Source organism: Phascolarctos cinereus, unplaced genomic scaffold (genome assembly GCF_003287225.1).
Source record: "Phascolarctos cinereus isolate Bilbo 61053 unplaced genomic scaffold, phaCin_HiC Scaffold_5;HRSCAF=322, whole genome shotgun sequence".
In the NCBI taxonomy this organism is placed as follows: domain Eukaryota; kingdom Metazoa; phylum Chordata; class Mammalia; order Diprotodontia; family Phascolarctidae; genus Phascolarctos; species Phascolarctos cinereus.
Genome location: NW_027555958.1, coordinates 465,348,846 through 465,364,842, shown reverse-complemented (window position 1 = coordinate 465,364,842; position 15,997 = coordinate 465,348,846). Strand labels below are relative to the sequence as shown.

Sequence of the window (15,997 nt, the reverse complement as noted above, 5' to 3'; positions counted from 1 at the left end):
TTAATAACTTTGGGGCTTTAGTTCACAACTGTTTCCAGAACGGCTAGACTAATCCTCACTTCTACCACTAGTGTGCTTGTGTCCTTTTACCTGTAGCCCTTTCAACGTGTCATTTTCCACTGTTTGGAATTGACAGTGCTAGTATGGTGGATATAAGGTAGAAGAGAATTGCTTTAATTTGCATTTCTCTAATTACTAGTGATGTGGAGCATTTTTTCATATGGTTATCGATAGTTTGGATTTCTTTCTTTGAAAGCTGCTGGTTCATATTCTTTAACCATCTAGCTCATATATCCCTTTTGAAAATGTACAGTATTTTTTTAAATATAGAAATGACCTGGAATGTGAGGTCTAGAAGGTTGTATAATCACTATGATTGAGCTAATTCAAGTGTGAAGTCCAGTTATTTCCATTATTTCCTGCCATGTAGTTTCCAATGGCATAATCATTGGGAAACAAAGGAGGGGAATTACCCAGAGAGTTAGGATTTTAAGAGTAAGAAATATAAGATCATTCTAGAATCTTAGAGCTCAGCTACTCCACCAATGAGCACAGGGACCAGACCTATAAGTTCAATGTTATTTTCCTTACAGGTGAGAAAATTCCCCTTCCCCAGTGAAAGCTGGCACCTTTTCTGCAACTTATAGGCCTGAGAGTTGCCTAGAGTACCAGAGTCACAGGATATCTCAGAGCATAAACTTGAACTCAGACCTTCTTAGCTCCAAGACCAGCTCTCTACACACTATATCACACTGCCTCTCAATTCAGCCAATGCCTGAGCATGTCTCCTACTCTCCCCAATTCTCTTTATGTCATCACTGAAAACTAGTCTTTCCATTTTAGGATAAAGACCTCCAATGAATGGGGACTCGAGTCTACCCCTCCTTTCCAATGCAGCACATCTCCCTTTAGGGATTCTCTTACTATTAGGAATTCTCTCCTTCCATTAAGCCTGTCTCTACCTCATTCCTGGTTCTAGGGCTCGGCAGAACAAATCTAATGATTGTCTCCAAATCCTCTTTTAGTATCAGATGAGTTCTCATGCTCCCCTCCCCCTTGAGCCCTCACGTCCACAGGCATATAACTTCATCTATAGTTAATAACAATTCATGTGGGCTCGTCAGTAAACACTTGCATACACAAGAATTACAAAAAAACTTGTACATGAAGCAGTCATTCTGTTATTCTGTTTTTTTAAGTGTATATTCATTTTGACAACCAAGTAATGAAAAGTCCTATGTGTGCCCATGTCCTTCTCTGATGTTTTTCTTCTGTATAGTTCCTGAGATGAGCTGCTGTCACAGTCACATCATTTAAATCATTTTATCCATTGGGTATCTCATTGATATTTTAATTTCTCCAGTGTGCATCACCTCACATGATCCTCTCATACTTTCTGCTTTCTTTGTATGTTTCAGTTCTTATGTTGAAACAATGGTTTATTATGTTCCTCTGCCACATTTCATTTAGCCAGTCACCAATTATGGAACAATATATTGTGGGTTTCTAGTATTTTTTGCTGTTGTGAATCGATTTTTAAAAAAATGTTCCCAATGCCAATAACATCCTGAGTCTATAGTTCTTGTGGTTAAATAATCAGATCATATAGAAAATATGTTTTATAGCTCTTATTATATAATGTTCAATAATTTTTCAGTTGTGTCCAACTCTTCATGACCCCATTTGGGGTTTCTTCGGCAGAGATACAGGAGTGGTTTGCCATTTTCTTCTCCAGCTCATTTTATAGATGAGGAAACTGAGACAAACAGGGTTAAGTGACTTGTCCAGGGTCACACAGCTAATAAGCATCTGAGGCCATATTTGAATGCAGGTCTTCCTGACTGCAGGCCTGGTGTTCTATCTACTGTACCACCTAGCTGCTCTAATGTACTCCTATAATGCCATATGGCTTTAAAAAAAGATTACAAGAATTTCCAGCTTTACCACTAATGTAAGATGGTCCCAACTCTGAGGTCAACTTTCTATCAATTATGCCATTCTGTCTCTTTTGACCATTCCATAGAATTTTTATGTCCATCTTTTACTATAATTTTTTCCAGTGTATTTTCCAGCCTTTTCCTTTCTTTTATTTTTTGATGTTGTGCAAAGAATCTTTAGTTTATATAATTAATGCCATCTATCTTTTCCCCTATAATTTCTTCTGGTCCCAGTACTACATTTCACTGCCTATCCAAGGACAAGCCTAGGCAGGTGTGGAAAGGCTCGTCATCAGGAGGTTAGTTAGCAGGGTATGAATTCTTTGGCCACAGCAACTCAGAAACAAATGGCTTTTAGTACTCTGCATCTACTTACTGATTCTGTAGTGATGGTAGCAAAGTGTTGGAAAAGGAGGCAGAAGGTATTAAGGGTCATCGGTTTTTTTCTTCTCCATACTGCATTTTTTTCAATAAATGAAAGTTTAACATCTACCTTATTTCCCTCCTAACTGTCTCCACCCCCATCCCAATTGAGAAAAGAAAAACAAAATCCATTACAAACGCGTAGAGTCTTGGGTTTCTCTGAAATCATCACTTTCATTTTTTGCCACTGCATTCCTGTACTCTGAATTATTCAGCCAATCCCCTCTGACCTCTTCTGTTTGACATCAGAAAGAAGATGCAAAGGGTGGAAGTATCCAAGTTTCTTTTTATAGGGGTTTACAAAAACTACTGGCCAAGCACAAGTCAAGTCAGTAGGCACAGGGAAGCAGGGAATTAGCTAAGTAGCTAGAAGTACACCCAACTGGGGGCTTTCCTTTGCTGAGGGGATTAGTGAATAAACCCAGGTAAACAGAAGAGTGAGTTCCTTAGGCAAACAGGCCTCACTGTCAATGGAGAACTGTCAGCCGAGGTGCCAACACCATGGTACAGGAAATTCCGGACAGGAATGGGATATAGATAGAGTGCTGGGCTCACCTTCCTATTCCTCCTCAGTCACTTAATAAGGCACTTAATCAATCAACAAATATTTACTAAGGCCCTTATATGTTCCAGGCACTGTGCTAAGCCTGGGAATACAAGTACTAAGAATGAAGCAATTCCTACTCACAAAGAGCTTATATTTACTACAATGGGGGAAGGCAAGTACACACACACACACACACACACACACACACACACACACACACACTCACACACACATATATATATATATATATATACTTGTCTTCCCACATATGTACACTTATAAATGCACAATAAATATGAAAAGAACAAATAATATACACACAAAGTGGATAAATACAAGGTAGCTCTAAGGGAGGGGATTGGCACTTGGGGGTAACAAGTTAACATTATCTCGCATTGAAGCATTTTACATATGTCATCCCATTTGATCCTCACCACCACGCTGTAAGGTAGGTGCCATTATCTAGAAAGAGTAGGGATCTTTTTTTTTTTTTGGTGTTGGGAGGGGTGTGATTCCAGAGAGCAGAAGTAGGACTCATCAGTACAAGTCACAGGAAGGCATGCTTCAGCTCATCCCACAGTGGTACTTTCTAATGATTCAGGATTCCCGACAAGGCGAGGGACTGAGCTTCCCATCAGTGGAAATGCCCATGCAGATGTTAGATAGCTGGGTGTCGGGATGTTAGAGATGTGACTCTTGAGAGTAGAGTACTGCCCTGCTGGAAAGGGCATTTCAAGATCTGGTTTCAAATGCTGCTGCTGTTGCTTACTTCCTGGGTGATCCTGAGCTAGTCACTTAACTCCTTCGGGCTGACATCCCCTCATCATTACATTCCCTAGATGACTCCTGGGACCCAAATCTGTGATCCTATGACCTCTAAGGTCCTTTGTAACATTTTCAGTCCATACGTAAGTCTATATTCTTTCTTGCCACAAGATGGCACCCAAGGCTTAGACTTTGGGGGCCAGAAACCATGCCATAAAACGACCAGATTACAGACTCATAGCCTCGTAGGATTATAGTTTTGAGGCAGAAGACATCTTAAAGGTCATCTAGTCCAACGTCTTCCCTAACCAACTTTACAGATGAGAAAACTGAGGCTCCAAGAAGTTAAATGACCAGCCTAAGGTCACACAGGCAGGAATTAGCAGAGCTAGGGTCAGAACCAAGGAACTCTGAGTCCAGACTCACATCCATTTCAATGAGAGGTTATCTAGTCCAATCCCCTTACTCTGTAGTTACTCTATAGTTGAGTAAACTGATGGTCAAGTGTGTAAGTTACACACTGCAGTACTTTGGTATTGATCTCACACACCTGTCACCTAAGACCAAGATATGCAAAGGTCAGAATGTATCAACTCTCAACTTTTGTTCAAATTCTTATGGGATAGAAAAGAAAAGAATGAAAAATCTCTTGGTTCCTAGGATCATAGATTGAGAACCAAAAGGGACCTAAGGGCCCTTATCTTGTCCAATCTTCCCATTTTACAGATGCAATACTAAGGCTCAGAGGGTTGCGTGGCTTGACTAAAGTCCCGCAAGTAGTAAGGTCCTCTGACTGTCACGATTGCTCTTTCCCCTCATAGCTCAATGGAAGAGTTCAATGTGTCCTCAGACACCAGCTGTGTATCCCTGAGTGAGTCACTTTACCACTGCCTGCCTCAGTTTCCAGCTATGTGACCCCAGGTGAGTTATTTAACCTCTGTCTGTTTCAGTTTCCACATTTGCAGAATGGGTGTTGCGGTGAAAATAAGATGAGATGACCTTTGTAAAGTGGTTTGCAAACCTTAAATGCTAGCTATCATTGTTATTATAACGGTAGCTTCCCTGCACTGTCTCATTTGAAAAGTGTGGGATTGGAAAAGATGATTGATAAGCTTCCTCCAAGCTATCAAATTCTTTAATTCCATGCTATAAACTTTCCCCCCAAAATCAGGGAGAAGCCTCTAAGAACAAATGGGTCCTGCCCAAAGTTGGGCAGGGTGCATTTCCTGCCCCAATCCTCTTCTCCTGCAGACTTCCTGTCCAGAGACCACTGTCCTCTCTGTGTCCCACCTTCCCAGTCTCAGACTCAATACCTCACGCTCATTCATCCCCGCATAGCTAAGTAGTGGCCACACCTTGTCATTTCTTCCTACACAACACCTCTCAGATACTTCTCCTCTGTCCACTCAAGCAATCACCCGTTCTCTAGTTCAAACCTTCACCACCTCTTGCCAGGACAATGACAACACCTTCCTAGCTAGCCTCCCTCCCTCAAGTCTCTCCCAATCTACTCTCCACTCAGCAGACTAAGCATGTTACTACACTACTCAGTAAACTCTAGGGGCTCCCTATTACCCCCAGGATTAAGTATAAAGTCCTTCGGCATTTAAAGCTCTTTACCACCAGGCACCTCCCTACTTCTCTAGTCCTTCTACGGTCCAGTCAAATTGGCTGCTCTGTTGTTTCTCACATGGGAAGCCCCATCTCCACCCTCCATCCCTTTGGGGCAACAGTCTTCCATTCTTGGGATGAAGCCTTCCTCATCTCCACTCTTAGAATCTCTTTCTTCCTTCCAGATTCCGCTTGAGCACCACCTTCTTCATGAAACCTTTCCCAAACTCCCAAGTGCTAACCAATGCTTTCCATCTGAGCTAACCTCTTATTTTTCCTGTATGTATATTGAATGTACATAGTTATTTGCATGTCCTCTCCCCTAGCAGAGTGTGAGCTCTGAGGCCAGGGGCTGTTTGTACTTGTGTCCTCGGACTTGCATGGTGCCCAGTGTGTATTAAGGGCTTAGAAAATGCTTCTTGGTTGCTTCAGTATACCATAACATTTCCTCAAGGCTTTTTGACAGCAAGGACACTGTTTGTTCCAAAATTTTGTCTAAATGTCCTAGGATCAGGCCATTTAGACAAAAAAGTCATGGCCTTTGGGAACCCAAAGATGTCTTCTTGCGTGGAGACAGCATCGGAATGGGATTTTAGCAGAATCACAATAACACTCATTGGTGTCTGTCTATAAGAATTTAAAGGTTTCACAATACTTTACAATTTCATTTGTTCTTCCCAAATAACCCATTGAAGGAAGATATTATGGGTATTATATCCTCATCTTACTAATGGTGGAACCAAGTCTTAGAAAACTCAAGTGACTTGCCCAAAGTCACACTAAGTGTCAGAGACAGGATTTGAACACAGACTTATCCCACCTACATGTAAGTCCACCAGTCCTTCAATTATGTTACATTGAAGTAGAGGCTCCAATCTCTCAAATATCCAGCGTTCCATCACTGAGATCCAGCATTCCATCATTGGGAGAGCTCCCTCCATTAATACTGACAAGGAGGTGGGCTCCATGAGCTGAGGTAGCTAAGAGATGCCCTTGTTAAGTGGCTGATCCTCTGAGCCCAGCCCAGTCAGTCCTCAGACAGTTGACATCCATCCCAGAGACAACGCTCTGAGCTGTTCTAGACTGGCAAGAACTACCACTGGCCAGGTGGCTGTGGTCACTTCCATATCCTGGAGTGGGACATAAGTGGAGAAACTATGTAAAGGCATGTGAGTAAAGAAAACACATGGCTTCCTATCTTCAAAGGCACAAATCCACTCTGTGTTCTTGGAAAGTATCTTCCTTGTATCTTTAAGGACATCTGCCACAATGCAGGGGAAGCTAGGTGGCACCATAATGCATAGAAAGCCAGTCCTGGAGTCAGGAAGGCTTGTCTTTCTGAGTTCAAATCTGGCCTCAGACACTTGGCTAGCTGCATGACCCTGGGCAAATCACTTAATCCCATTTGCCTCAGTTTTCTCATCTCTAAAAATGAGCTGGAGAAGGAAATGGCCAAGAAAGCCCCAAATGAGGTCACAACATGACTGAAATGACTCAACAACGAGTCACGCTATCCTTAGCAGTGTCTAGCCCTTGCTACAGGGTACCTCATATAAATGGGACTGTGTGAAAATTCATCATAATTGACATCAAATCAATTTTTTAAAATCAATTACACAAGCACAGGATGGAGGAGACGTGGCTGGGCAATGACAGTTCATGAGAGAAAAGATCCTGGGACCTTAGTGGACTGCAGGCTCTACTTGATGAATCAATGGTGAGGAATTATAAACAAAAAAAGTTAATGTAGCCTGAGATACAGCATGTGCTGTAAAATGCACAGAAGAAAACAAAATATACAGAAGAAGGTGCAAATAATACAACTGCACTGCTTTATTACCTTGTTAAAATGTATGTTATTAGGCATAGCTAGGTGGTGCGGTGGATAGAGCACCAGCCCAGGAGGACCTGAGTTCAAATCCAGCCTCCGACAGTTACTAGCTGTGTGACCCTGAAAAAGTCACTTAACCTCAAATGCCTCCAAAAAAGTATGTTTATGATATGATATACTACATATAATGTATATTATACTGTATAAATATATATGTGTATGTATATATCATATATATTGATAGAAAGACAGAATTAGAAATAGAGATATATGAACAATCTATCTACCTATCTATGACCTGTGCTTGCATCAACATCAGGAATTCCCGCTACTAAGGCAGATCATTGCCTAGAGCAGAGGCATCAGAAACAGGCCACCTGCCATCTGCCACCCTTCCTGGTGCTGCCAGAACCAGATTACAAGGCAACTGGTGAAGATTTAACAAAATACATAAATGTTAAATGATAAAAACAGATTATATCACATTTTAAAACTAAGTCCATCTAGAGCCCACAGGGATCCTTCTGTACAGACACTTGTTCCTTCCTCTCCGAGGACCAGATTGGCCTAGAGCACCAAGAGGTCAATGACTTTTCTAGGATCACATGGCCAGTATGTGCCAGGGGGCAGGACTTGAACTCTGATCCTCTTGGCTTCCAGGCTGGCTTTCTAGAAGAAACGGACTGTACAGACAGAAATCCCTAAGTACTGTCCTCTTTCTCATCCTTCTTTGCATAGTAAAATGGTTGTGAAGATTAAATCCACTATGTATGTATATACATACATGTACATGTGTGTATATATGTATATGTGTTCGTGCGTATTTAATAGAAGCTTTATGGACCATGACTGGGAGGTCAAATACCATCGCGAGGATTGTGTTGAGTCTGGGGTAGTGCATTTTCCAGAGCTGTCTGACAGCCTGGGCCACAGAAATAGGAGAGTGACTGAGATGCTGAAGGGACTAGACACTAGGTCACAAAGAAGATCAAGGGGGAGGAATGGAGAAAACCTGGGAAGGCCCCGCCAGCTGCCTCAGAGAGTTGGAAGGGCCACCATGAGCAAAAGGACCGGACATGTTCCCTTTGCCTCGAAAGGAAGGAATGAAGAGAAGTGGGAAGATGCAGGCTTGGGGGAAGAAAAGCCTCCTCACAATCAGAGCTGGCTCTAAGCGGAAGGGAGGGCCAGCGGCACTCCAGAGCAGACCACCACAGTCTTCTCCAAGCCAAGGCTAGAGGAGATCTCAGCATGAGAGAAACCAATGGGACTGGATGAACTCTGAGGGGCCAGATAACTCAGATTCCAGGATTCCTTAATAAACAAACATCATATATACATATATATGAGGGCACTTTTAATAGCAATAGCTGCATTTGTATGCTGCTTTAAACATTAAACAAGGAGTGTTATACTGATTATCTCATGGGAAGAGAGGGAGAGAGGGAGACAGAGAGAGAGGGAGAAAGAAAGAGAGGGAGAGAGGGGGAAAGACAGACAGACAGACAGAAGGGAGTGGGTAGACAGACCAAATCTTTATTGAGCTATGTTCTAGGCTTTGTGCTAAGAACTGTGGATACAAATACAAACGATCCCTACCCACAAGGCACTTACTTGCCAGTGGAAGAAGACAATGCATAAATGGGTGGGGGGAGAGAAGATATGGTGAAGAAAAGGCCCCAAAGTGGCAAGGAGGCCTGGATTTGTGCAAGACAAGTCAGAAGCTCACCCATGAGACCGAGGACCTCCAGGGAAGGAGTCCAAAGTTCCAAGAGAAAGATCAGGAGGGAGGGAGATTGAGACCTTGGCAAGTGGTATGGGAAAGAGGGTCCAAAATAGGTATGGTGTCCTGGTCCCCAGCCAACTCAACTACCCTGAGAAGTAGGTATCATGAGTAGTATTGTTATTCACATTTTGCAGCTGGGAGAAACTGAGGCTCAGAAAGGTGAATAACTTTGCCCATAGTTACCGCTATTCATTGTCAGAGACAGGATCTGAACCCAGCTCTCTCTTGACTCCAAGTTCCCCTTCCCACTCTTCCCACTACATCATGCCTGGGTCTTCCAACTTTGTTACATACAACATGGGTAATCCAAGCCTCAGACAGACTGAATACCGGTTTACATAGTCATCAGCAGTGTTTCTCGGCATCTTTTTGTTTCAGCTGCTCTAACGCAGCGGCATGATTAAGGCCACACTCTACCTAGGAATACCTCAAGACTTCATGCCTGAAACAAAACAAAACAACGATTGTTATGAATAAATTTTGGTTCTTTAGGTCCCCAGCCGTCAGCACAATGCCTGGCACAGAGTGGATGCTTAATTAATGTTTGAGAATGTGGGGAAACAGGGGGCCCGAACTCAATACCTGGGTCTGTTGCTTAACAACCATTTACTTCTCTGGGCCTCAGTTTCCTCAATTGTAAAAAATAAAAATAGGGGGATTAGACCAGTTGACCGCTAGCCTCCTTTCTAGCTCTGTCTGTAATTCTATGAATTATTCTTATTTAGGGATCAGTCTTGAATATCACCATTCTTCTGACCTTTCCTATATAATCAGACCTTTGTATTTCAAAATCTAACCACAAGAAAATATTCATGTCAGCCAATGAAAAGTACTGAGGAACTGGGCAGCCTGAAGTTTAACTAATGAAATCCACAGTTGAAACGCAGACCACATAATGCTCCAAAGGTCCTCATCAGCCACCAGATGGCATTGAGTGCGAGGGTTTTCCCCTGACAGGGTCATCAGGCACACGGTCATTTGTTCTAAGCCTCCACAATAACCCAGGGAGAAGCCCGCGAGGGCTCCAGGAGCTCACAGCTGCCGCCGCCACATGTCCAAGTGGACAGAGAAGTTGGAAGTGACAAGATCTGACTTTTCCTGGGTTGGGGGCACGGGGCATTCTGGGGGATTGCATAATGAATCGATTAGCCGAGAAATAAAACAAAGCCGTTCTGTTGCAGGAAATCAGAAAGGAAGTCGGGTCGGAGGAGAATTAACCTCCTCTTGCATTCTAAATGAAGCCCCACGCTGGCCGTCAGGAAAGAGCGGGCTTGCACCACCTCGCGAGTCCGCCTAATAGAGGCTTCTCTCTTGCTCCTAATTCATTTTGAAAGCAGAAAAATATCAAAGAGGAGGGAAAAAAGCGTTCCTTCAATTTGGGCTTCAAGAAAAGTTATTGCTGAAGTCAACCAGGAAAAGAAAATTAGATGGAAAGTGTAGTTTGAATTATACTGTTTGAAAGGAAGAGGGAGGTTTTCAGCAGGATTCTGAGTCCCGTAGAAATCCAAAATACTGAATCATGTCATTGTTGAGGCATCCAGATTTGCCCTCTCGAGATCAAGGTATCCGAGGTCTTCCTTACTGCCACTGACTACCCTTGTGGCCTTGGGCAATCCGGCTTCTCTGGGCTCTGATTTCCTCAACTGTAAGATGAGGCGGTGAGATGAGGTAGGCTTCGAGGTCCTTTGAAGCTCTGGAGCTGGGGTCCACGATGCCCTCAGGGCCATAGAATCCCCACGGCGGAGCTAGACGGCCCCGAGGCTAATCGCATGTTACAGATGAGGACACTGAGCCGGAGCAGGCAGGCTACGTGACTTGTTCAGCGTTCTGCCGGTTGTCCCTAGCAGAGCTGAGATTTGAATTCAGGCTCTCTAATGACAAATTAGGCACTCCTTTATATGGAAATGAATTTCCCTCTGGCTCTACATCTATAGTACTGGAGGTGATGCAATGGAGAGAGCACCTGGAGGCGAGAAGACTTGAGTTCAAATCTAGCCTCAGACACTTACTAGCTGTGTGGCCCTAGGCAAGTCTGTTTGCCTCAGTTTCCTCATCTGTCAAATGAGCTAGAGAAGGAAATGGTAAACCACTCCATCATCTTTGCCAAGAATACCCTAAATAGGTCAACTGGAGTCAGACACAACTGAGCTGCAGAAGTAGATGCACGGTTATTCAGACTTGTGCTATCATTGATGTGGGTTAGTCCCGGCGTGGGAACTCCATCTACCTGTGCGGACCAGCCACTCCTCTATAACTGAGACCTTTAGTGCTGGCCCAGGGTCACCCTGGGGGCTGGAAGCCAGTTCCTCCTGACTCTGACACAAGCCTCTGCCCACTCGCCATGCTGCCTCTAGTCTGCAATTACGAATGTTAGAAAGTGAGAATGCGAGAAAGAAGCTGCTGGGGACCCTGCTCTGAGGCAGCGGCCACGGGGAGAGCTCCGCAGAAACAACAAACGGGCAAATAAGACCCTGGAGTATTTGGCGGCGGGCTGGAGGGCAAGATCCAGCGGCTGAAGCGGAGAGCCTCGCCCATCCTGGCTCTCAGCAACGCGGATATGTTTTCGGTTCCAGTGATTTCATTTCGGAAACTTTCTTCTTTTTTTAATTATGAACTTGACAAGCATAAGCAAATACAAGCATTTCCGTAAACAAAGAACAGAAAAAGAGGATTATACTTGAGACTTGGGATCTCAAGTGTGGATGGTTTGATTTTTAACGTGTACCTTCAGTTTAGCACAGTAGCCCTACAGTAGCTGCTACCCTGCTGGTCTGCATCCCCCTCTGTACACCTTTCTCTTCTCTTCTGTGTGTTTTTAAACGTTTTATTGAAGCCCCTCAAATATTATTGACTAGAAACTGAGAGCTCCTCTGAAAGGGTCATTCCTCAGCTTAAAATTGTCCAATAGCTCCTGAGGGTGTGTCACATGCAGTTCAGCTTCCACAGGTGACATTCAAGGCCCTCCATATTGTGCTCTCTCTTCCCTTCTTAGTTTTTGTATGATGATCCCTTGTATACATCCCATGCTTTCCCATTTACGTGTCTTACGCTATATGATCTTGGACAAGTAATTTAGCTTCTCCATACCTCAGTTTCCTCACCTGTAAAGGAGCCAGACTCAAAAACCTCTGAGGTCCCTACAATTCTAAATCTATTAGACTACGAACTCGGTGATTGTAAGGAGCTGTCCTACTGGAGCTCATGCAAGGGTAGCCACGAGTCCAACATTTGGACGCTGATGAGCCTGAAGGAAGCTAAGCCTGCCGTCTGGGCCTCTTCTAACTGACCCTACGACCACATCTCTTCCCTACCTCTTCCAACTCTCACAGAGGTCACCACAGGCTCGTGTTCTGGATCTGAGCTCTGGCTCTTGCCTCGGGTGCCTTAGATAAGAATCCTTGAATCTCCAGGAACTAGTGACCTATTGGGCAGGACCTACCCCCCTCCCTGGCCCCTCCCTGAGTGGGGATCTCTCAGCAGTCTCCTTTCGGAACTGCCGGGGACACAAAGCCACAGCCAGCAGCGGAGGCCACCCTAGGCCCAAGGCCACTGAAGGGCGGGAAGAGCAGCACTGAAAATCTTCCCTGATTTCACTCAGTTGGTCAGGACTCACCGATTCGGATCTCACACAGCATTTCTGTCCTTGAACCCCCGCACCCAGTGTGGTGCCAGGTACACAGAGATCGTTAATAAAAGTTTGTCTGTTGACTGATGGCGTATCATTGCATTCAGCGTGTGTCATATCCCTGCACACATCTCATCTCTTATGTGATAGTGTACGTGTGAGGGCGAGAATTCTGCCTTCTTTCATCATTTTATCCCTCCCCAGGACCCAGTCCAGGGCTCTGCACGCAGTAGAAACTTCATGTTTGTCAAAGAGGAGTTGAAGGTGACTTGGGGCAAGTCTTTAAAGATGAGTACTCAATGCTCTCTCTATTCAGTCAACAAGCACTCACTGGCCCCTTGTGTCCAACCTGGGCCCTGAGGATACAGTCCCTGCCTCGGGGAGCTTCCAGTCTATAGTGTATACACAGCCAGAACTCAAGCTACTTACTTTGCATCCCAGGCTTGACTCGACTTTATGCTCTTTCCTTTCCATTTTTTGTAGTTTTCTGAGAGATCGTGAGACACTGGAATGAAGGAGAAACAGAAAAACAGTAACTTGCATGTACACTTGAAGGTTTTGCTGAGCCCTTCCTCCCAACACATCTGTGAGCCAGGTAGTAAGGTTCTTATTATCCCTGTTTTACAGATGGGGAAACTGAGGTTCTGACGAGGTAAGTGATTCATCCAGGTCAAAGAGCCAGTCGGTGTCAGAAACAGAATCTTCTAGGGTCAAGATCAGGTTCAGTGCTCCTACATCAAGACTTGTAGGAATCTTTACTTAACTTCAAACTAAATTTTAGTTCCATTAATGAGTTCAGAATTGCTAAGTGTTCATATCTCAGCTTGATTTAATGCCTTCCACTAAATGTCGTTTAATATCTTTCATTAAGCAGCTTACTTGGCACTAAGGATCTGTGAACACACAGCCCAGTGCCCAGCATAAGAGCATTTAATAAGTGTTTGCTGATTGATGTCTATGTCAAATTCCATTACATTGTCAAGAGTTGGGGAGAGAGTTCGGTTCCAGGAACCACATTTTAGGAAGGGCATCGATAAACTGGACAGCATCCAGGAGAGGGTAGCCAGAATGGGGAAGAGCCCTGAATCCAGCCCTCAGAATCCCAGCGGAAAGAACTGGGGTTGTTTAGCCTAGAGAAAAGGAGGCTCGTGCATTACACCACAGCTGTCTCTAAGTATTGAAAGGTTGTCGGTGAGAGGGGGATTAGGTTTGTTTCACTCAGCCCCAGAGGGCAGAATCAGGAGGATTCAAAAAAGCAAATTGAGGCTTGCCCAATGATCAGAGTTACCCAAAAGTGCAAGGAGCTTACCTGAGAGGGGGTGGAGGTCTTAAAGCCAATGCTGGGTAACCACTCAACCAACATGTCATAAGGAAGTCGGGTGTGGGTTGAACTACATGACTTCTGAAGACCTTCCAACTCTAAAATTCTGAGGATCCTAAGACTTTCCCTATCCTGGAATTTATAATGTAACTTATTTATAGAACCCCAGAGCTTGGGATAAAAGGGACCCTCATAAGCCATCTAGTTCAACCTCCTCATTTTTAGGGTTGAGAAATCTGAGGCCCAACGAGGTTCAATACCATGCCCAAAATCATGCAGAGAGTAAGTATGGGAGGCAGGATTTGAACCCATGACTCCAAAGCCAATGTTCTTTCTGCAATGCCACATTGCCACCTGCTGCTCTTTTCATTAGCACAGGATTTGTTGAAATGGAATTTGGCATGCGATCAGTTTGAGTAAGGTCATATGAAGAGCAAATCAGAAATTACTCACAGAACGATAGTGACAAACTCTTTCACAACTGTTGAAATGGGGACATCCCTTCTCGGAGATGGGAGGAGTCTTGGGGACGATCCGCTCAGTGTCCCTTCTCAAAGAGGAATCCCTCACCGTTAGCCATTCACTCATTGTTTGGACACTTGGCAGAATGGGAAGCTCACTGCCTCAGGAGGCAGTGTTGACGCTGTTGGACAGCTCTGCTGGTAAGATCGTTCCTTCTAGTAAACCCCAGTCTGCCTCCCTAAATGCTTACCTGCTGGTCTTTGTTCTAACCTCTGCAGCAACATCCTCTTCTCTCCCACCTGGCAATCTTCCCAGAATTAAAGGCAGATAAGACCCATTAGCTTCTCCATAAGTACAAGGATGCTCATATGGTTTCCAGCACATTTATCTTCCTGGTTGCCCTAGTCTGGACTATCTCTACTATGTCAATATCTGCCCTTGAAATATGGTGCACAGACCTTTCTGATGGCATCTGGCATATGCTGAGGATGATGGAACTTGTGAGAATCAGAGGACATCTAATCCAACCCATATGTAGTCACAGTCAAAGGTTTAGAGCCGGAAGAAATCTTGGGAGCCACCTACTCCTGTCCACTCATTTTATAGAGGAAGAATTAGAACTTAGCAAAGTTAAGTCACTTACCCAAAGTCACACAGATAGGAAGTGGCAGAGCCGGGAACCCTCTTTTGCCTGTACCACACATCTAAACAAGAATCTCCTCTTCTTGTCTCAGATTAAGTGGTCAAGACCTCGAATGAAAGAAAGCCATCCAGTCCCAACTGTCTAACCCTCCAGTAAGGGAAGATCTGAGCTTGCTCTGAAGACTGACTCCTCATGGGCCAGTCCCCCCGTGACTTTATGCTTTACAAGTTTATGAGGAATGACATCAAGTTTACATGTTTGCACCCATCTTTTCTCCCTTTTGAAAAGAGAGACAATACTTGCCCGCCTCTCACTTTCGGTGACTTCTCTTGTTCTTCATGTTTTACTCATGGGAGTTTCATGATCACATTCTGCAAGTCCCTTTCAAAGCCCATGATACAATCCTCTAGGCCCTTGGACTCAAACCTGTTTAAAAGCACAATCCACCTAATTGCTATCTTTCCTTCCTCTTCCACTTTAAATCTCTCTTAAAGATGCTGGTTCTGTCTACCAGATTGAAGCCTTTTTCCCTTTCATAGAGAATATGAAAGTAAATTAGAAGCTGAGACTTATTTGACTGACTCCTCAAAGGGACCTGTTGGGTCTCAATAAGATCAGTATTGATCCACTCATGAAACTCCAAAACCAATGGGAAGCAGAGTGCTAGAGTGAGCAAAAGCCTGGATTTAGCCAAAGAATCTGAATCCAAACCCTAGTCCTTCTGCTTACTATTGATGTGACCTTGGGAAAGTCAGTCCCTCTCTGAGACTCCATTTCCTTACCTGTACATGGACCAGAGGATCTCTAAATTCCCTTCTAGCTCTGCTTTGCCATCTCATAAGTCATTGGCCAGTGAAATATCTAAGGTAGGGAATGAAGCCAAATGATGAGAGGTAATGTACACTGGAAAGAGTGCCAGGGCTGGAGCAGAAGTTGGAAAGAGACACATCGAAGTTGATTTGAAGGGGAAATTCCTAAAAATTATAGCAACTCAACAGCAGAATGGTTGGTCTTGGGAAGTAGTGGTTTTTGCCTTCCTTGGAGGTCTA

The 15,997-nt window shown here is 44.1% G+C and overlaps 1 protein-coding gene across 1 annotated transcript in view; it reads right to left on the bottom strand.

The window, feature by feature from the left end:
* Positions 1–15,997, bottom strand: part of UBE2U (ubiquitin conjugating enzyme E2 U) — a 70,384-nt gene that overhangs the window by 13,991 nt on the left and 40,396 nt on the right. The window contains exon 8 of the mRNA XM_020993169.2: positions 12,952–13,027. Coding sequence (XP_020848828.1) covers positions 12,952–13,027 — 76 coding nt within the window. The remainder of the gene's footprint in view (positions 1–12,951; positions 13,028–15,997) is intronic.